Source organism: Opisthorchis viverrini (assembly GCF_000715545.1).
Source record: "Opisthorchis viverrini unplaced genomic scaffold opera_v5_19, whole genome shotgun sequence".
NCBI classification, from domain to species: domain Eukaryota; kingdom Metazoa; phylum Platyhelminthes; class Trematoda; order Opisthorchiida; family Opisthorchiidae; genus Opisthorchis; species Opisthorchis viverrini.
In genome coordinates this window covers 1,459,472-1,480,830 of record NW_008751675.1, presented here as the reverse complement: position 1 = coordinate 1,480,830, position 21,359 = coordinate 1,459,472, and the positions used below count along the sequence as shown (strand labels likewise).

General features: G+C 45.8%; 1 protein-coding gene across 1 annotated transcript in view; it reads left to right on the top strand.

Annotated features, from left to right (window-relative positions):
* Nucleotides 1-395: 395 nt before the first annotated feature.
* The window catches only part of T265_01758 (hypothetical protein), a gene marked incomplete at both ends in the record, with an annotated part of 29,155 nt that continues 8,191 nt past the window's right edge, over nt 396-21,359 (top strand). The window contains 14 exons of the mRNA XM_009165848.1: nt 396-471; nt 905-1,272; nt 1,847-2,006; nt 2,029-2,269; nt 6,070-6,237; nt 6,281-6,356; nt 8,056-8,448; nt 9,998-10,386; nt 10,581-10,887; nt 11,393-11,488; nt 13,906-13,974; nt 17,373-17,443; nt 17,895-18,078; nt 20,216-20,274. Of these exons, the coding sequence (XP_009164112.1) occupies nt 396-471; nt 905-1,272; nt 1,847-2,006; nt 2,029-2,269; nt 6,070-6,237; nt 6,281-6,356; nt 8,056-8,448; nt 9,998-10,386; nt 10,581-10,887; nt 11,393-11,488; nt 13,906-13,974; nt 17,373-17,443; nt 17,895-18,078; nt 20,216-20,274 (2,657 nt within the window). The remainder of the gene's footprint in view (nt 472-904; nt 1,273-1,846; nt 2,007-2,028; nt 2,270-6,069; nt 6,238-6,280; nt 6,357-8,055; nt 8,449-9,997; nt 10,387-10,580; nt 10,888-11,392; nt 11,489-13,905; nt 13,975-17,372; nt 17,444-17,894; nt 18,079-20,215; nt 20,275-21,359) is intronic.

Here is a 21,359-nt window from a genome sequence, read left to right as displayed (position 1 = left end):
CGTTTTTCAAGCACACAGATGGAAATAAACCAACTCAGCGCAAAGGAGCAGGGACATCGTACCCTTTGCGAGCTGGGGTAAAAAAACTTCCAGTATTTGACTATCGATGCCTTCGGAGCTGTGTATGGTCGGAACATCGGATCAGTAATGCTGAATTACGTCGAATGGTTTTCCGAACTAACTCACCCAAGGTAGACGAATTGATCACACGCCATAGGTTGCGCTTGGCAGGCCAACGTGTTGCGTATGTAAGTCGACCGACTTCCCCGGAGAGCCCTTTTCGCACAACCACGCAAAGGATGGAAGCGAGCCAGGGGGTCAAAAGTGACTTGGCAGTGAGGTATGGAAGCCATTACCAGCATACTCAGCTGCGATGATTATTACCGTCTGCCTGGATGGGGACCCCGAGACTGGACACACCAGTGGTTAGAGGCGTCACCGGACAATTCAGTCGGGCGCTCAATGGTGCTCGTGCATCCAAGCTGTTGCCTTCAGTGCACGGGTCCCCTCCCACTCCCTTCTATTAAAAGCTCACCGATAACACTGTATTCACGCATCAATTATAGTAGCTGCCGCATGCGTATCTATCTACCCATAACTTCCCGGATCATCGGTGAACGAAACTGTGGTAACCATAGCCACTGTGCAACATGCACGCGGTTTTTACGGCTGAGGATGATGTTGATGAGTCGACCGACATGGTCGTTCATATCGCCTGCCAGAATCGCTTCATCCGTACTTCTCGCTGACTAACGGGATGGATACAAATTTCAATAAATACTGTTTTTCTCAGTCTCAAGTCGGAACATGTGGTGACAACTCAACACCGTTTACCACTTCGAGATTTGTTGATCGGTCAGCAGAACAACAAGCACGATTATTTTCTGGAATCCTGTTTAGTAAGGCACAGTAATCCATGGAGCTCAGCACGCCTCCGAAGCTGTGGATACCATGTGCCATTGCATTAGTATCGCCGGACGTGTGAAGACTGAAGTGCTAGAGGCCGGGGTTCGTTCCAGGCGGTTTGAGGTGTGTAACCAAACCGTTGCCCAGGTCGACGAAGGGGTTTTCAACCCATCCTTCATCGGGGGATGGGAGCATTGCTGCCATTCATATATACCGTCTGAAGCTCAGATAAGTGCTTACCCAGTGGACAGCGTAATCGTCACTACCTTAGGCGATTCACCACTGACGTCTGACTTCGCTGGAGAGGCCAACATTCCTGCAGACGTATTGTCGCGAAAGGGTCAAGTTAACATCCCGGATTTTCAGGTAAGTTCATGCACTACAATGGTATGCTCACCCTTTATCAGCCTCACTCACGATTCATTTAGATGCTCATCATACTGGTTGTCCGGTATCCTCTCCGACGTGACCGTCAGTCGCCAGATGGCGCAATCCACGATTCCTAAAAAAGAAGCAGCTTTCTAACCCAAAACAGAAGGATTCGAACGGATAACTTAGTTACAGTCGAAAAATAATGCTTCACGTAACACCTTTGGGTCGGAGTAGGCTATCGATGGATTAATTATAGACAAGCTCTGGCCTGGTTGGTCAAACTGCCTCTTAGGTTCACATGATTTGTCGTCGTTGCTAAAACCTAATACCAAGTTTTTCTACCTTCACAGCCTCCAGCCTTTCCCTTCTGTTTCCAACATCTTTATTTCGCCAAACGTTTTGATGCACCTCTGCGCTGACGATGGACTCTCTAAAAATAAAGTGAGAATGCTCAAGCGAAGTACGATGTATTTACAGGTTTGAACTGGAAAACAAATTTGAACCCTATTTTTCTTCACAATACCCCATATTCGTAAGTCCTTCTCCGGTTTGTTTATCCTGTATTTAGTTGTCAAAAGATGACAGTCTTTTCTGTGGGCGAACTACGGATGACGCAGTTCGGATTACGGCACTAAGTGGGCATACGTTCACTAAATTGGCCTCTCTGTTTGACGAGGATAAAATCACCAGTTATGCGGTTTCCACAGACAATACGGTACTGTTTGTCTGTTACCAATTTGCATCAATTAGACTATTTTTGTCGCTCTCAAGAACCTCATGCTGAAGAAGATCGAATATCCATCTATGAAGACCATCAAAGTTTGGCAGGTAATCTCATTTGGAAGAGCTTACTCACAGTCATAGTCCTTTCATCATCGACCGATTTTCAGAATGGCCGTGAGTACTGGCGGGACAAGATTGGCTACAAGTTCAAACGACAGCACTGTGCGTTTGTGGCACTTGGGCCCCAAAGAGGGCTTTTCTGCTACATGTAGGGCACACAATAGCATGCCTACGTAAGTTGACTGCTGAGATAGACGATTCTTTTGAGGGGTGGTAGATGATCCACCATAGAGATTATTCCTCACAGGAGAATCAGTCCCTCCGGTCTGTCATATTTTCTTTAGAGATTATACTCAGAACGAGAGAACGCTAAACTTAAATTTGGCGTTGTAGTAGGGCATACCATCTCAGTTCTCAAGACACGGTCAGGTGGGGACGATGAGAACGAGGCTTATGAGTGTTTCGCTCGGTGGTGGCCATCGAAGGAAGTAACTTACATCGCGTCCGGCCGCGTCGACTGAATTTCGACCGATCTAGAGTTACATCTAGGGGCTAGTTGCCCTGATGAAGGCGCATCGTGCCGCAAATGAGTGGCTTAGTAAGACTTAGTAACATTTCCAAGCAAAGCAGCTACAGCCACAGATTAGTCTCTTTTTAGTGTGTTCTGTTCATTCACACACTGCGTTAACCGAATAACTGACGCTGGGCCATTGTAGTATCTGAGCACACTGAAGTGGCGAAAATAGCTCGGAACTCTTCATGGTGTGTCACAAGCTGTGGGCACGTTTGCTAATTAACCGCCCCTTCGTACGCAGTTTATAAAAATCTCCCAACTTGATTTGCGAGTGGCAGACACGGAGAAAGCGAAAATAGGCTGACTTAGATGTGGTCGCTAATAATGAAGTAAACTGCTCCCCGCCGAGCATGACGATACTGCAGTAGCCCTCAATGGAATATGATATATACGAACATTCTCACTCACTTCCATCTTGGAACTCAGATCAAAAGCTGATGGATTTCAAGTGTGGTTGACAGAATTTGTAAACGACCGGGGATTGATTTGAAGATCGCTAGGTACTCACTCTCATCTAGACTCCAAAGTACCTTTAATAATCGGGTCTTGTACCTTTCTAACTATTTGCATATGCCTGTAACTGTTCTGTCGTCTCTTGTCACAACCAACTGAACATTTTTTCTTATTCACGTAGCTGTCATATTATTAAGTTGACTTTTGAGGCAGAATTAGTTTACCTCAGAATCGCTGCGGATGCACGCTACTGAGCCGTGGCGACCAGCACAAACAGCGATGCAGTGGTTCCGGGAACGGATCTTGTAGGTTGCGTGGCGAACAAGTTGTTTAGTGTCGCCCTTGACCGCCCCGTGGCAATATTCCTCTTGTCTTCCGAGAAGCCAGCATTGTCATCGAAATGCCGATGTTTGACAACTTCGGCGAATTTTTTGCGCATCAGTTGCTTAATCCATTGTAAACTTCGTCTTTGAAAGTACGGATATAGGTGTGATAGCTCGTGACAGCATTTCCGGGTCACTATGGATACCTCTAGATAGCGAACCACCACTGTGCCTGTGACACCATTGGACAAAATCCTCTTACTTTCGGATAGAAACCATGTTTCAAATTCATACACGAGGATAAGACGAGTGATCACGTTGAATACCTGGATTTCTGTACGTATACCAACTTCATTTCTTCACAATACGATGGCTTTCAGCTGTATGGGGACTTGCCGGGCACTGTTACCATGCTGTTGGATTTCCTCAGTCTGTACGTTGGAATGGGGGGGGGGGGGACGGTCATGTATATTGTGGAGGACTTGGTCTTTGACGTTTTGTTTTCAATCCTACGAAGCAAGTATGACCATTCCGCGCACGTATCCTAAGTAGGCCATCAGTGTTCAAAGAATTAACACTAAATTATGATCCCAGTGCCCGTTCAAGTGATCAGTGGATAGCTTTGTCGATGTCGAACTCAGTGGTCTGTTCGTCGTATACCTTGATGAGTCTTCATTGTTGTCTAAGTAGTAGGCCTTGATGATATATACGAGCTCCGCGGAGATACCGCCACCTGGGAGGCTTGTCTGCAGCTGTTCAACCGTACCGCCACCTGGGAGGCTTGTCTGCAGCTATTCAACCAAACCAAAAAGCCTGAAAGCTGGTGAAGCCTGTTGTAGCAGGCGTGAAAATGTTCTTCTGTTCAGTGTTGAGGGGATATTTGGTTCGCACTTTTTTCTAGGATGAAATCCCTTTTAGTTTGGTCTCGTGTTTGTATCCGGAAAACATGTTGCAATAGAGGGAACGCAAATATTTTGTTGACAGTAACATCAAGACGGAATTGGTGCTACTTATCACTGATTGTATCGATGCCTTTTTCGGGAAGTCGGCCTCGAGGTGCCTCGATCTTTCGAAACAGATTCAGCACTCCAAATTGAACAAAACAGCTTGTGGAATGCTGACTTTCGGGATTCTCAGAGCTGTCGGTGAGACTTTGGTGGTAATTATTCCTACACAAAATCACACTGATCCTCCGTAGCGAATTCGCAGTAGTGTAGGCCCTCTGAAAGTGTCACTTTGAGAGCGGTAACTAACTCCTAATTATTGATATCTAAAATATTTCAACTCTTTCTTTGGTATCGAGATAGGGGCTTTTGTGTGATCAAGCCTTCGGTGAAAGACAGAGGTGATGTAGTCATACTAATAGTCAACGGCTGAGAAGCGGACACTATGCACAAAGGTTCATGAAGTTAGTCACCGAGATACCACACTCCCATATCCCGTCCACTTTGCTTCCACGGTCAGAACAGCCCACATTACACCATCTCAGCCAGCGCTCGCGCATGTTAGAATTACGGGGAAGAATTCGGATTGTAAGGGAGAACAATGTGAACACATCAGTCCGCGAGATAACAGCACTTGAGGAGGCTTTTGACTTGGTTTTCCGGACTGTCTCTTGCCATATAATCTCATTTTTGTAAATGTTCCCAGTACTCCATTTCGCCCTGTCCCACCCCTCTGTCCGTTCCACCTCTCTGCCCATCTGAGTCGGTTGTAGCTGCAACTTCGCGCGTTGGTTTGGAAGTAACGTAGACTTATCGGCATTCATACTGTCACTGAGGGCAGGTGCTGGAAGGTGTGCATAGTCTACATTCTGCCTACCAGTGACAGCAATATCCGGATGTCCTTACTCGTGACTGATTCTCGTGCGGTAATGAAGAGAAAAACAAAGAGGACAGTATGCCTATAAGATAATCGTCCTAGCTACCATGCTATCCAAAGGAAGCATGAGGGATGGAATACTGTCAGGTTACCTAAGCCCAGACAGGGGAAGTCGAGAGGCAGAGGTCTGGTTCGAACCACGAACCTTCCGGTCAGTAAACTCGCGCCCTAACCACCGAGCTAGCTCGACTGCATTTCCGGAAATTTAATCACAAGACCTGGGTCGAAAATGACAGCACGGATGTCATTGATATCAGTTTGCTGCAGTACCTTGCACGGCCTTCGACGAAGCACAAGGAGGGTGCCATGGATGTCATAGCTGAAGGCGGATATAACGCCAACACCACACAGACTTTTCTTAATCGTGGTTAGTCTCCTATGCCACCTAAGTGGTTACTTAGTGTAATTTTGGGCTTGCATCAAGATAGTCACTGTGTGCTAAAAGGGCGTTCAACTTATGGTTTCTGAGTTGAGTTTAGAAGAAACTGGGAGATGGAACGTTCTTTGAGGGTGGACCGTGAGATGAACAGCATGGACTTGGTTGACGGTCTTAGGGAGGCCCACTGGGAGACAGCGTGAATGAGGTTTCTGTATGATCAGCCTAAGTGGCTGCCAAATGCTGATTCGGATGGACGTTGGTGGCGTTACTACTTTCTGTTTTCATCCAGAATGGCTATCTTCCAGAATTTTCAGCCTCCTCTCAATGGTTGGGAGAGAGCTGCACCACATTACCACCTGATAACGTCAGTCATCCTGTGTTTTCCATCCACCCGGTAGCCTCCTGCGTTTCCATCCAGACGGTCCGTACTTATTCTCCTCCGCTCTGGGTGATTACAATGTTGTTGTGTGGAACACCGAAACTGGTGCCAAACTGGGCTCGCTGGATGGACATCAAAGCCAGGTCACTGGACTGTGCTTCAATGACGATGGAAATTCGATAGTCACGTGAGTACACCGTTTACTCCGACATCACTTACTCCTGTTTCAGATGTGGTCGCGACAAAGTAATCATGCTGTGGTCTTGTCCGGAATTTCAGCGACGCAACATAATACCGGCTTTTGAGGTTAGTTTATGAAATGGGTACATATCTATTAATCTCAGACAGTCCCTCTATAGGGACGTAATCTGAACAACACGAATTAGCGAGTATCGAGGAATTCAGGTTGTCAGATTCGTGGCTGTCACTTGAGGTTTCTTTTAAAGTGATCCATCATATTCCTACGTATTAAAATCCGTATACTGCGGACGAGCGCTATTCGGGTGGCTGACTTCCCCATTGCGTCAGTCAACACAGTAATTTACCCCATGTTTGTCAGGGTGGAAACGGTCCCCTTTGCATTGATAGTCTTTCTCAGTTTTGGCATTTTTTCAGGTGCCTGTACCAACGGTGCACCGGCTGTTTTTCACGCTACTGCGTGTATTTCAAACGGTGGTGCAACTTCTATGCTAGTCCTTGGCTTCCTACTTCGTCCACTGTGGTATACCACAAGGCAAGATCGCTTGAGATAGCCCTTTATGGGGACCACGGAAGCTTAGTGCAATCATATTTACAGGGTCACCACAGAATGTTCCACAACGTGGAGCTGGAATCATGGTGAGGGGCCGAGAAGAGCCGAGCTATGATGCTTGATCCTAATTGGTCCGTGGCTCACGTGCGACATCCGTCCAATCGATTTGACGTTAGGTTAGTAGGATCGGCTGACCTCCGAACAACCCCTCTGTCTACAGTGACTGTTATTGCTCGCCTCTGTCAAATTTATGTGAGGAGATATGGATTTTATTGCTTGTTTATTGGTGACCTGTACTGAAAAAACGTAATTACGAATACGAGAGTTATCACCTTTTGGAAAGTAGTGCACTCTAGCCAATCTGTTCAGTGGGTAGCCTGCCCAGGAATTCTCTCCTGCTTTAAGTCAAGCCAACTACGGAACTAAGGAGTTTTTGTAGGCAAGTTCTTTTGCACACAGTTGCACCAGAAAAAGCTTTGGGGAAGACACTTTTGCGATTTATGTCTGGTGACAACAGCAGGCCGTCAGAAACCGTAGATGGGTAAGATATTAAGAAACAGGAATGCGAGGTTTATGGAAGGTGAGGTCTATTCAGTCGTCTGGTAAGAAGCAATCGCCGGATTCGAAAAATGCTTTTATCGTGTGATCTGGGATGGCCTCGCTCAGACGTTTATTTCACTTCGCTTGCCATTTGATACAATTATTGACGGTCATATAGGAGGGAAGATGTTGTAAATACTCCAACTACCTGCAGCATCTGAGAGTTCACCAAAGAGAACTGGGGCATTGAATCACTAGACCAGCTGGAGGGTGCTGTCTCGACTCCTAGCCAAACCTCAGGGTACCGGTCAGGAATGATTATGGTTGAGAATATGGTCCCTGTGGTGAAGGTTAGTGGAGAGCTCGGGATAACTCAGTAGTGAAGGGGCAGACTTACCAATCGGGAGTTCGAACCCCGGCGTCTAGGCTCTTGTCTAGGCTTGGGTCGCTCCGCAGTACATCAGCCTTTGTGCTTCCCTCGGGTGGCTTGGCAGCCAAGCACAGAAAGTGTGTTATAGCTGAACGGTCATTTTATAAGCTTGTTTGAGAGAACTGTGTATATCCCTATATATTTCTACATGCATATATATACATTTGTATATATGATATCAACTTACTCTCACCCATGTTCAAATTGTCTTTGATATATACCCACTGAGCGGACTTAACCTACACACTATTTTTCAAATCTGTCCTATTATTTTACGTGTACAGAGTCTAGAAGCTTGTGTCTTTCTTCCAACCGGTGCACTGATAAATCATCTGGGAGAGTCTGTACGTTCAGAACAGTTGCTTCTCACTGGTGGGCAATGGGGTTGTCTACGCGTCTGGCATCCGACCACTGGGAGATGTTTGCTGGAAGTGAAAGGTCCGCTTGATCGTGCCCCCGTAACTGCTGATGGAACTGTCCTGACCTCGAAAGACCGCGAATCAATCGATTACGGCCTTCATTCGATTGTCGACTTGCAGCTCGCCCATGTACTCCCCACCCCTGATTCATCAACGTCCAGTGGATCACCAACCGACTTGCTTCCCAAGCTAATCCTCGTCCGTCAGAGTAATCATGTGGAATTTTACGACCCGATGATAGCGAAGCTCACCGCAGAGGTTTGTGCCCATATTTCGTACCATCCTGAGTCTCGCGGCTCAGTTATTAGAATCTCTTCAGTGTGTGACTTCATTGGTGTCTATTGTGACTGCCTTGGTCAACGCAACCTTGTATCCGATGCCGACCTTGTTTGGCTTACTTGGAATACGGAAACCATTTTATCACTGGCTTTACATGATTATAAGCTGATTAGTACCCCTCATTGGCTTGTTATATCAGATGTTTTGAATCCAGCTTTCAATGTAATTTTTGTGATATGATAGTCGCTGTATCCGAGGCCCAGTCGCGCCCTCAATGACGTTCATGCATCCAAGCTATTGCCTTCCATGCATAGCTCCCTTTCCAATTCACCCACTTAACAGTCCACCCTACAGTGCTGTATTTACGCACTAATTTATCAGCTCCCGCCTCCAATGCACAGCTACCTACCCCACCTCCCCGAATCATCGGTGAACGAAAATGTGGCAGCTACAACCACCGTACGACAAGTACGCGGTTATTACAGCTGACGATGATGATGATGATGATGTATCCGAGGCATGTCTGGCGAATGGACACTTCTTACGGCTTACAATGTGGTCCTACACATTTGGTGTTCTATTGAATGTCTCTCCTTTAGGAGCAACACATCTCCAACGCGATATCGGTTCAGTAAACTGCGCCCCGTGGATCAGGTTTGCCTTATCACCAATCCGAAGTACACTCACACATTTGGTCGATATTTCATTGTCGACCGAACGCTTTCATCGTCAGAGCACTTTGTATGACGCAGATGTGAGCGTTCTTCATTGATTATGGAATTTCGATGGAGATTTCATCCCTAACTGAATTCGGTCCACGCTGAGAAACCGAAAAGCATGCCTATTGGTAATCATCGACAGTGCGCATCTCAAGGATCTCCTGGGAGATTTTGGCTTTAGTATTTCAACTTTATGCCGTTAGACCACTCGATTGGCTCATCAGAAGTGTGATGAACTCGAAGAGACAATCAACACTGGATTTCTTGGCGTAAAGAATGTGACTGAAACACGGTGGCGCTGTGCCAGTTAACCGATACTGATACCAGACGGGTCACCTAAGAATAGACGAATTCGGTCTTCCTTGTAACGAGAGAATGTTGTTTAGCGTTGTGTTTGTTGCTACTTTTATGGTTGAGTTGCCCACTTTTTCACCTATCGCGGACTGCGGCTGGCGGTGCATGCAGCTGAGTACTTCTGCTATGTCTTGTAAGCCCATTTGCTGGGTGACTGTGAACTCGGTTTGGTGTTACCAGCGTAAAAGAACTAGAACTTCACAGTTACTTTGGGATCCAGGTTTCTTGTTATGATCTTATCGGACAGTCTGCAGGACTAATTGCGTGGATGTGAAACTTCACTGACTACAAGTCTGGCGTTTTCGCACTGCTCTTCGATTTATGTATCCCGTAATTGAGTACATATGAAATTATCCAGTGCAATTATGAGTTCCAGTTAATAGGAAAAAACACGCTGGTTTGATTCTTTTGTGAGGATTTTTTTGAGGTCACAACTATTTTCCTCCCCTTCTCAGTTTCTCGGGGATATCGGTCAAGTGGATCAGCTCTGTATTGTCGGAAAGTCACACAACCACCTCCTCCTCGCAGATGCTTCGCCACATCTGAAGCTATTTGTCAACCCCTGTGGTTTGTCTGCGTGTTCGAAGGAGATGGACAAGGGGGGAAAAGGTTCTTGGAGTTGTCACCTCGTCCCCGGGGGACACGAAGATGTGATCACTGATTTGACGGTCTCCACTTGCGGTCAATGGATCGTTAGTGGTTCAAAGGATCAAAGTTTGTGTTTGTGGCAAGTGGTCGATCGCGATCTTACACTACCTGGGAAAGGTCCACTGACCAAAGTGGTCTTAGTCAACCGTTTACTCAACGCCCATTCGGCACATATCAGCGCCGTGTGTTTCAACAAGTGAGTGGACTCATACACTTTCGAATTTCATGTAAATAGTAGCCCTCGTTTGCTAGTACTTGGTGGTTGTTTCGCAAAGTATGTTCACAGAGGCCGCTGTGCTTCATACATTTTGAGAGACTAACGTAGCTCTCCAGGCAAATTCATGTTTCCGACAAGTCTATGATCAACTATCTCTCGTTTCGGGCTTGTAGATCCACAAATCTGCTCGTCTCCAGTGCGGATGACAATGTGCTAAAGGCTTGGACAATCAAGTTTGACAAACCAGATGTACAAAAGACCGCGAATTTCCACAACGTCGAATTGGCCGAGTGGTCCGTTGTCCATAATGCGCACCAAGCCTGCGTCAATGCCATCGACGTGTCCGTTAATGACCAGCTGGTCGCTACTGCGTCCAGGGATAAAACTGTGAAGGTTAGTTTGCCCCACGTTTGTTGTCCCCCCATGTCCCACATGGGGCGAGAGGCCCAAGTGACTGCGTCCAGGGATAAAACTGTGAAGGTTAGTTTGCCCCACGTTTGTTGTCCCCCCATGTCCCACATGGGGCGAGATGGCCCAAGTGGTAAGAGCGCGAATTTACTGACTGTAAGGTCCGTGGTTCGGATCCTACCTTGGCCTCTCGACTTTCCCTGTCTAGGCTTGGGCTACCTGGCAGTATCCCAGCCCTCGTGCTTCTTTCGGGTGGCATGGCAGCTAGGCACCGGAAGAGTGCTACAGCTGAATGCTTTTTTCTTCTTTGTCCCCCGCGAGATATTTGATGTTTTCACCTCGTTTTGTGAACGCGCCGCCCATCCGCCGAGTTTTTTTTTGCGGACCGTCTGTTTTACGGATCTGTACTTTGTCAAACCTCACCGTTTCCTCAATGGAACGGGGCAAACTGTTTTGGACTTATGTCTGTCTTGTGAGTGAGATATTGCAACAGTTGATTAACATGAGAGCATGAGCTGCCTATGCATTTCAGTCCTCTTTGTAGCCTCACTGCAGGCCTTCCATCACTTCGTTTCAGATATGGACTGTTACGAAGACCGGTTTGGACTGCTTCGGTGTCCTGCAAGGTCATCGCCGTGGTGTCTGGTCCGTGTGTTTTTCTGCTCGAGAGAAGGTGAGTTGTAACTATGAGTGCTCTCTGTTTTCTGTGTGCTTGATTTTCAAGTAGGTGATCAACCGCGAGCTTAACATAATGTCTTGTGCGTAGAGTTCTCTGATGAAGGGCGTTCTTCGGATCGTAACACTTTGTTAAACTGCCTGAATTGTTTGCTTTGGTAAGGTACGTACTAAGGAAAAATGGGGAGCCGTACTATGGTCATTGAATGTGCTGCTGAGTCGTCGAAGAAAGCAGTAATTGCGAACTGAGAGCACCTCCGATTGTAGTGCACTGTCGTAGTTCCAGGTACGGGGAAACCCCGACTATGAACAGTTGCGCTGCATTAAGCAAGTTGTTCTTCGGGAAACTCACTTCGCACCAATTATAGCCTTGAAGGAGCCAATATCCGAACAAGAAAACCTATAAGGCGTGGTCGCTTGGAGCTGTGCAAATCCTTTCTGGGTAAAATGGGATTGACTAGCAAGAACGGCTTTGCCAATCCGTACCTCACCACATAACCTCTTCTATTGTCAGTTATTTGGCCACTACTCTCTAACGTCCCCGAACCCAAACTGACCTGGAGTCTCAAATAGAACATAAAGTTGATGGACAGTCGGTGACTGCACTTAATCATTGAGCCTCAAGGAAGGGTGAAACCGGTTGTGGACTGTCGAGCAGTTCTCAGCAACCTTTCATCTTACTAGTTTAAGTTTCTCGGAAGGAAATTGTTTTCTCGTTCGAGGATTTCTTTTTGTAGCCTCACTGCAGGCCTTCCATCACTTCGTTTCAGATATGGACTGTTACGAAGACCGGTTTGGACTGCTTCGGTGTCCTGCAAGGTCATCGCCGTGGTGTCTGGTCCGTGTGTTTTTCTGCTCGAGAGAAGGTGAGTTGTAACTATGAGTGCTCTCTGTTTTCTGTGTGCTTGATTTTCAAGTAAGGTGATCAACCGCGAGCTTAACATAATGTCTTGTGCGTAGAGTTCTCTGATGAAGGGCGTTCTTCGGATCGTAACACTTTGTTAAACTGCTTGAATTGTTTGCTTTGGTAACGTACGTACTAAGGAAAAAAACTCACTTCGCACCAATTATAGCCTTGAAGGAGCCAATATCCGAACAAGAAAACCTATAAGGCGTGGTCGCTTGGAGCTGTGCAAATCCTTTCTGGGTAAAATGGGATTGACTAGCAAGAACGGCTTTGCCAATCCACACCTCAGCACATAACCTCTTCTATTGTCAGTTATTTGGCCACTACTCTCTAACGTCCCCGAACCCAAACTGACCTGGAGTCTCAAATAGAACATAAAGTTGATGGACAGTCGGTGACTGCACTTAATCATTGAGCCTCAAGGAAGGGTGAAACCGGTTGTGGACTGTCGAGCAGTTCTCAGCAACCTTTCATCTTACTAGTTTAAGTTTCTCGGAAGGAAATTGTTTTCTCGTTCGAGGATTTCTTTTTGGAAGCGAATCAAAGGGCATTCGTTTGTGAACAATGGATTCGCGGAGGTTTTGGGATGAATTGTAACCTCATAGGGGGCAAAATGGCTCAGTATTTAGAGCGCGAATTTACTGATCGGAAGGTCTGTGGTTCGAACCTGACCTCCGTCTCTCGACTTCCCCCGTCTAGGCTTGGGTGACCTGGCAGTATTCCAGGTAGCATGGCAGTTAGGCACCGAAAGGATGAACAATTGTCTGCGACATGTTTGACCCCTAACAGACTTCTTCTTCGACGAACATTTGGACGAGGCATTTCTCCCACTGATTGGCGAACTAGAGTTGGTTGTGAAGAGACAGCGTCATGGATTAGCGTACTGTCCATCTTAAGGTACACCACATGTTCTCTATGAGGCGGAGGTATTTCTTCTCCATGTGATTGCCTGTACAATACCTTTTACGAGAACCTTTTTAAAATGCTATATCAAGCTGCGAATAGCTCAACTAAACATGTCACATGCTTATATTTTCTGTTTGGGATAGGCAAACTTTCGGTGAATCCTGTCGGCTAAAAGTCGGCAAATGAATATCTTATCACCCTTTGGACTGACTTTCCACATACCTTTTTGACGAATCGGCTGAAGAATGTCGCTTTGTTCCGTAGCATTTTGCTATGTGCGTTCGTCGGTTAGACTGAATACCTGAGCTTGGAATAGTTCCAGAGCCTGGGTGCGAGTTGTTAGCCAAGGCGTCCGTGTTTCGAAACCACCTTGGATATGTCTATTATCCTTGATACCATCTAGACCCTTGCGGTTCCACTGAGTGGCAGTAATCCCTTTAAGGAGTGACAACTCTGCAGTCGAGAAGCTAAGAGGCCTATTCTTGTGTTCCTCTCTCTCTTGGGAAATTAGTCGTGCTCAGAAAGGTTGACATAAGCGAGCGATTCAGTTTTTCACAAGTGATCTGAACGTCATCAGAGCGAAATTTTTATCTACGTTTCAGGTTGTGTTAACTGCCTCCGGCGATGGAGATGTCAGGCTGTGGAACTTGAAGGACTTCTCGTGTATTCGGGTAAGGTTTTTTTCTACATCACATCACCTGTTGTGCCGTTTTCTAGATTAAGATAATCACGTTCTTTACGTTTGATAATCATTGTGGTCAGAGATATGGTAGTAGGTTCACGTACAGTGAAAAAAAACGATGCGGAATACAGAACTAGCTGGGTGAGACAGATATGATATGTATTTGTTGTAATAACGGCAATGCCTCAGTTCACCCCTCGATTTGATCCTGCCAAGATAGCGTTTTCAGCAAAAGAACCACCAAGGGTGCTCAAATGTCCAAAATAGGACCAAAAACTCATCTGTAGCGCGTGGTATTTGCATTCGATTTGATCCTGCCAAGATAGCGTTTTCAGCAAAAGAACCACCAAGGGTGCTCAAATGTCCAAAATAGGACCAAAAACTCATCTGCAGCGCGTGGTATTTGCAGTATATGCAGCGACATCATACCGGAAATTCCGACTCCGTATGGACTCGCCGTTGGCAATCTGCATCTCGCGGATACTGAAGTCATGGTTGGCTGTTGGATCCACATCTTCCACCAGTCACATGTGGCCTCGATTTAGCAAACGAACTAACCATCTACCTGAGTGCAGAATGTTTACCCGAGTGGCTTAGATCCTATACACTGACCCATTTCCGTCAGGGCTGAGCAAATTACCTTTGATCAGAGGATTATTCGTAAAAAGATGGAGGCGAGAGTCTATCACCATCACTCTGTGTACGAAACAATTTATGGTGCGGTTAACTCACATCTCTCATACTATCAACAAGCTATAAGTAGCTCAAAAAGGGACGATAATTCTTACAATTCTTACATTCTGTCGTCAGTCGAGGACAAGAGGATGACTGTTCAAGCGAGAGTGATATGATTTCAGAAGAGCTTGGTAAACAATCGGTAGTTTTTATCTGGACAACGTTTCGCTCTTGACACAAAACCTTCATCAGGTCAAGTGAACAGGTCACCAAATTGGCCAGGTTATAAGACAGATTATCACACTAAATCAGTGTTGAGTGTCAATTAGTGGAACTTGTCGGCTAGTGTTGTTGTCAAAATCTTGAATTGATGGGTTGGAGGAGTTTCAAATTAGTTTCAGATCGCTTAGTTCCGATCACTTTTTGCTCCTTAACCTTCCACTTTCAATTGATTCACCTCGGGTCCCACTAGTAGATTTTCCTTGGCCATGTGAATGCTGCGACAATTTAGTTGGGGGGAGGAGAGGTTAAGTGGAATCCAAGTTATGACTACTCTTCCCTCTGATAATCGCACACAAACACGTGTTAGATCGAGTGACCCAAGACCGTTCTCCACACGCTTGCCAGTTCCACGCCTTCTATGCTGTAAACACTGGGTGATATGAGTATGAACGATCATACACTTGGAAGGGTCCAACTGACCAAGTTTTTTGTGATAATGCTCTACAGAGACCCATAAATGGTCAAGACGCGAATCGAATCATCTGCTTTCTCCTCATAGGGACGACGCGAGCATAAACCGCAGTTGCACTCAAGTGTTCAGTGGTCTAAAACAGACAGTTGAGTGAGGGAATCCTCTTTGCTATCTCATCATCAGAGAATCCATCAACATACGGATAGCCATTACGAACCATGGGTAAAAAGCGGAACACGGGTCAAGTAACTGAAGCGGCGCTGGGCGAATGGGGCATTGGATGACTAAGTATGCTCAATCGCACTAGTTCTCTGTATTAGCATGTGATGTCCATACTGTTGTGATTTGGTCATAGTAAGTTCCACTTCTGGACAAAACACCTCTGGATGCAAAGTTTTGACGTGTGATCGGACTTTGGCAGCTCCGGGTATATTCAATATCCGTGTTCTGAACATTTTTCGCAGTTGTAGACTGACCTCTTAGATAACCCTAAAAGGCAGTGCTAATGTCCGCATGGTATCCTATCTCTCATCACTATAATTGTCAGCTGTAATAACCGCTTACTCATCGTACAGTGGTTATAGCTACCGCAGTTTCGTTCACCGATGATTGGGGGGGGGGAGTAGGTAGCTGTGCATTGCAGGAGGGAGATGGTAAATTGGTCCATAAATCCAGCACTGTCATTGGGCTGTCAGATGGGGAGTTGGAAAAGGAGCTATGCACTGAAGGCAATATCTTGGATGCACGAGCGCCATTGAGGGCGCGACTGAGCCATGTCTGACAATGTCTCTAACCATTGATGTGGCCCCGTTCAGGAAGACGGCAGTGACCAGCGCAGCTGAGTTTGCTGGTAATGGCTTTCATACTTCGCCTCCAAGTCGTTGTTTGACCGCCTCTGGCTCTCTTTCACCCTTCACGTGGTTGGGCGGAAAGAGCCCTTCGAGGGAGTCAGTCGACTGGCATACACAGCACGTGCCCAAGCCAGCGCAACCTGTGCAATGTGATCAGTTCATCTATATAGTAATATGAAGCGCACCGCAGCATTGTAAACCCGACCCTTGAAGGATAAGCTGATGTCACGTCTACGCCACAGGTGACGCAGGTCCACAAAAGCTGCTCTGACCTTCCCAATCCGGATGGAAATATCATCTTTCGCCAAACCACCGGGACTGATGCAGTTGCCCAGGTAGACAAATTTATCTACTACCTCAATCAGTTTATCCGCAAGCACGAGGCTAGGGTTCGAGCCCACCCAGTCTTACAGTAGCACTTTACACTTTGCAGGTGTGAAGCGCATGCCGAACCGCGAGGCAGAATTATTTGGATTATTTAATATTTGTATTACCGCGGGGTCAGATCCAAGAAGAGCTATGTCGTCTGCGTACTCGATGTCTGTGAGCGGAGGCCCAGGGAGCACTTCGACCCCACAGGCGTTAGAGGCTGGTAGTGAGTCTTCCATGATCGTATCAATGACGAAATTGAAGAGGAAAGGTGAAAGAGGACAGCCCTGTCGGACACCACATGATGTAGTAAACTCAGAAGAGGGCTTCCCATAGACCTTTACACTACTAGATAAGACAAAACCGAATTGTTTAGGAGGCTGTTCGCCAGCCGAATTGGAATGTTTTCAGATATTCATTTGAGTAACCTTTTCGTCGCTCGGCCAATACAATACAGCGAGCTGCGCAGGACTAAGGGAACAGACGTATACATCGAAGTGGCCTTTTGAGATAGTCGAAGTTGCAACTGCTTTCTGGTCATATGGAAATTGCTGAAGGTTTGGCGTGGACTGGCTGCGTAAAATATGCATTTGGATATTCTCATGAGCTTCTGCGTGAACATGTGACTGACAGTCTCTTCTTTGTCTGGCTCCACAACTGCGGATTTCACCTCGAGATGAAGGGTATATGAGGTGTCCAAGTCAGTTCGTTATTTTGTTTTATTTTCGGACCATGTTGATCTGAACCTAACATCAACGTTTGGATATCATAGTTTTGTTTATCCCTTTTTCATTCTAGACCTTTGAAGGTCACGAGCAACCCGTTTACAAGGCAGTTTTCCTCTCAAATGACCGTCAAATATTATCTTGGTAGGTTTCATGCACGTGTTTCTTCTAGTTTTCAATCATCACATTATTACGTGGCTATTGTCCATCCATTCCACAATGAGCATGTTCCCAAAGTTCAGGAGAGACTGAGTGAATTCGTGCCCGTGCGCTGCTATTTCGATCGAACCCATACCAAAGCGCCAGGGGCTAGGAGATAGAATTTGGATGGTTATTCAGTTGAAGTCAGATTAACTATATCTGAAATTTTAGTGAGCATTGGACCTGGAAGTGTCACGCTTTGGGGATGCTTTTTTTTCTGGTGTGGATATTTTTGAAACTACTGTCCATCAGTGAGTAGTAAGAAGTGCGCGATTTAATATCAGCAAGCACGTACAGGCTTTTCGGTGAATCATTCGTTTGATTTAACAATGATGTGTCCCCAATCCACTCCATTTCTATGTTCACCCGGTATTATTCGCCAATTCCATTGAAGTGACCAGAAAGGACTTGTTCGGTTATGGAATGTTTCCAAACCTGGCGCGACTGAGTCGAGTGACAGTTCAACTGGGTGTAAAGTTTTTGAAGCGCACGAAGGTCGAATATGGTCGATTGCTGTGTGTCCAGATGAGTCCGGTTTTTACACTGGCGGGGAGGATGAAACGCTTTGCTATTTCAAGGTAAATCTGATTTTTCGCGAAAATCTCAACTGTTGTGCCAGTTTTCTGGCGTTTCGTTCATTCAGTTGGTCTGTTAGCTGCCGGAAATTGTTTCACATAATGCTTTTGCGCTAATGAATGAACAAGGAGTACGAAAGTATTATTGTCGATGGAATTTTTTCTTATCTCAAACTGCCAAAGTTGTGTTTCATATTGGGAACAGGTAATTCATTCTTTGTGGACTTTGATTTAATGTAGTCTGTGGTGCTGACAGGGCGCCAAAGGTCAGATTGGAAAACGGCTGGGATGATAAGAAATGTCCGCACTGCTTTCTTTAGTTGGTTAGAGAAAATTAAGATGTTTTTGAGTTTTCTGCGGATTCAGCTGAAGCGTTCTGCACTTTTCATATCATGGAGTTACAAACGTTGTTTTACCTTGAAGCTAACAAACTAGCGAAGGTTTTCCCTCTTAAGTCATGTTACTCACAACAATTTTATCGCATGTGTTCCGTGTGAATATAGACACCGAAGGAGAGAGAAATGATTAGAATGCAGTTGTCCGCGTTGTTAGGTATCCTCGTACCTTTAAGTAAAAAAACATTCAAGGTATATCTGCCGGTTAATACAGTCGATGCATGTCTATCTGATAATGTGTGATGCAAGATTGGTTATCTTGGGAATCGCACAGCTGTAGCACCCTTCGGTGCCTAGGGATGATAAGAAATGTCCGCACTGCTTTCTTTAGTTGGTTAGAGAAAATTAAGATGTTTTTGAGTTTTCTGCGGATTCAGCTGAAGCGTTCTGCACTTTTCATATCATGGAGTTACAAACGTTGTTTTACCTTGAAGCTAACAAACTAGCGAAGGTTTTCCCTCTTAAGTCATGTTACTCACAACAATTTTATCGCATGTGTTCCGTGTGAATATAGACACCGAAGGAGAGAGAAATGATTAGAATGCAGTTGTCCGCGTTGTTAGGTATCCTCGTACCTTCAAGTAAAAAACATTCAAGGTATATCTGCCGGTTGATACAGTCGATGCATGTCTATCTGATAATGGGTGATGCAAGATTGGTTATCTTGGGAATCGCACAGCTGTAGCACCCTTTCGGTGCCTAGCTGCCATGCCACACGAATGAGACACGAGGGCTGGGATACTGCCATGTCGCCCAAGCCTAGACAGGGGAAGTCGAGAGACAGAGGTCAGATTCGAACCACGGACCTCCCAGTCAGTAAATTGCGCTCTAACCAATTGGTCCATCTCGCCCCTCGGGAATATTGCAAAACGATCGGATCTAGTACCGAGAACTGACATTGCAAAGATACCACTGTCATTTCCGACGTTTTAGTGCCTTTTATGGCGGGTCAGTGTGGGCTATTGCTAGTTGTGATCTCGGGTTGGGTTCGAGTTTGTACTCCTAATAGAAACGCATACCTTTTCTCTAGGTGTTCTTCTTTTGAATGGAGTCCACCCCCCACAGGAGACTGACCTTGTCCGGCTTCGCATAGTCTACCACTGGGTTAATTAGGAAAGTATTGAACCCTTCCCCTTAGGAACTCCGAGATTTCTCTTATTTTAGATGAACTACTTCCTGACCAAAATCAGGAAGCGACCGGGATGGAAGAATACAAGTTGTCCAAATTTCATTCACAAAGCTGAAGATCAACACAAAAGTTATTTTAAGCTAGTGAAACAAGAAGAGAACGGCCCCTTCAACACGTGTTATGCTCGCATATGCAAAGATCGGGTACTTTCCGGGGATTTTGGCAAATTGTCCGTTCGTTTCTAACTTAGATTAAAGTGAACTACAAGTTGGTTGAGATGGTGAGAGAGTTTTTTTAAACGGCAACGTAAATACTACCTCGAAAATGACGAATTCGGTCGCGTCATAGACAATCAAGCAGGGACGAGGATAAATGGAGGACGGTTGCATAGCTAATGTATTTTAACCTTTTTTTTGAAGGTGTTTTCAAGGCGACTTCAACTGTCACAGAGAGCCACCGACGAAGGCCGCTGACCAGATCATGCGTGCGGTATCTGGCATACACCTATCTGTGATTCTGACCGGTATTTCGCCGTCACTTGTTCATGTTGATCTCGATTTATTTGTTCAGGTGATACCCATGATGTGATTTGTTTTGTCTCACCCGATTCCGATAGGACGTGACGCAGCAAATAGTGGAGGAGCGCAGCAAGAAACAAGAGGAATTTATACAGACGTAAGTTCTTCCACTCCATGTATCGGTTTGTTAACTTGTACGTGCGTCAAACTTGCACAGACCTCTAGATTGTTAGTCTCTCTAGGATCTATCTTTAATGTGTGAGCCAAGTTCACGATGACAGTAAGTAGGTTTTGGAAACTGGTCAGTCCTTATTTGATTTTGGATGCGTACTTTCCCTGTGCCGTGTGCATCGGTTATTGCTCACACTAAATCTCAGCCGATTCGCGTGTTTTCGTGAGGACGGCTAGGTGGCGCGAAGTTCCATACTCTTCCATATGTCCGCGAAGCAGTCAATAGAACTGCCTTCTAATGACTTGCTGATGCAGAAAGCTGAAGCAGCTTTTGTCATGCATCCGACCTTCCCATTACACACTTGTAGAATACGGTAAGGTCGTAATAAATGTATGGACGTAACACACTGCTCATAAGATTGCTGGTAGCTCTCCGACAGCCTATGACGGGTTTCGTCCTTCTTGGGGCTCATCATAAAGAACACAATGAACGGGGGATTCAGCTGGGATTCAGGCCATTCTCCCATGAAAACCAAATTGGTATGCATATAAGTTATTTGTCAGAAACAACCCTATTTGCAAATGATTCTATTTCACTAACTACGTACAAACATACAATGGATGACAACCCGGGGACTATGAGTGAAAGGAAGAAGGCCTTTGCTGCGGAGTTGTTTATGAGAAAATACCAAGTGAACAGTTACAGACTATTGAGCAGGGAGGCAAAGCTCTCATATGCATCTTGTTTACAAAAACTGAATATCCATCTTCTCCTTGAACGCGTCTTCCTGAACTTTCCTGGATACTCCTTGACTGTTACTCAAATGCAAGCAAATGCTACAAAGTGACTTCACAAACTCCGTAATAGATTTCACTTTCCAACAGTAGCGAAGCGGAGTTACGAGAAGACATACTACTCGCATGCCTCATCAGTAGTACTCACCGTTACACGAGAACCATTTTGAGTCCTAGAAACGCTTATACCGGCGGTGGGCCTATGCGTAGCATGGTGTATCGTGAAAGCAGAGTCCCTGTAAACTTTTTCAGAACTTGGATAGATTGGATTATATG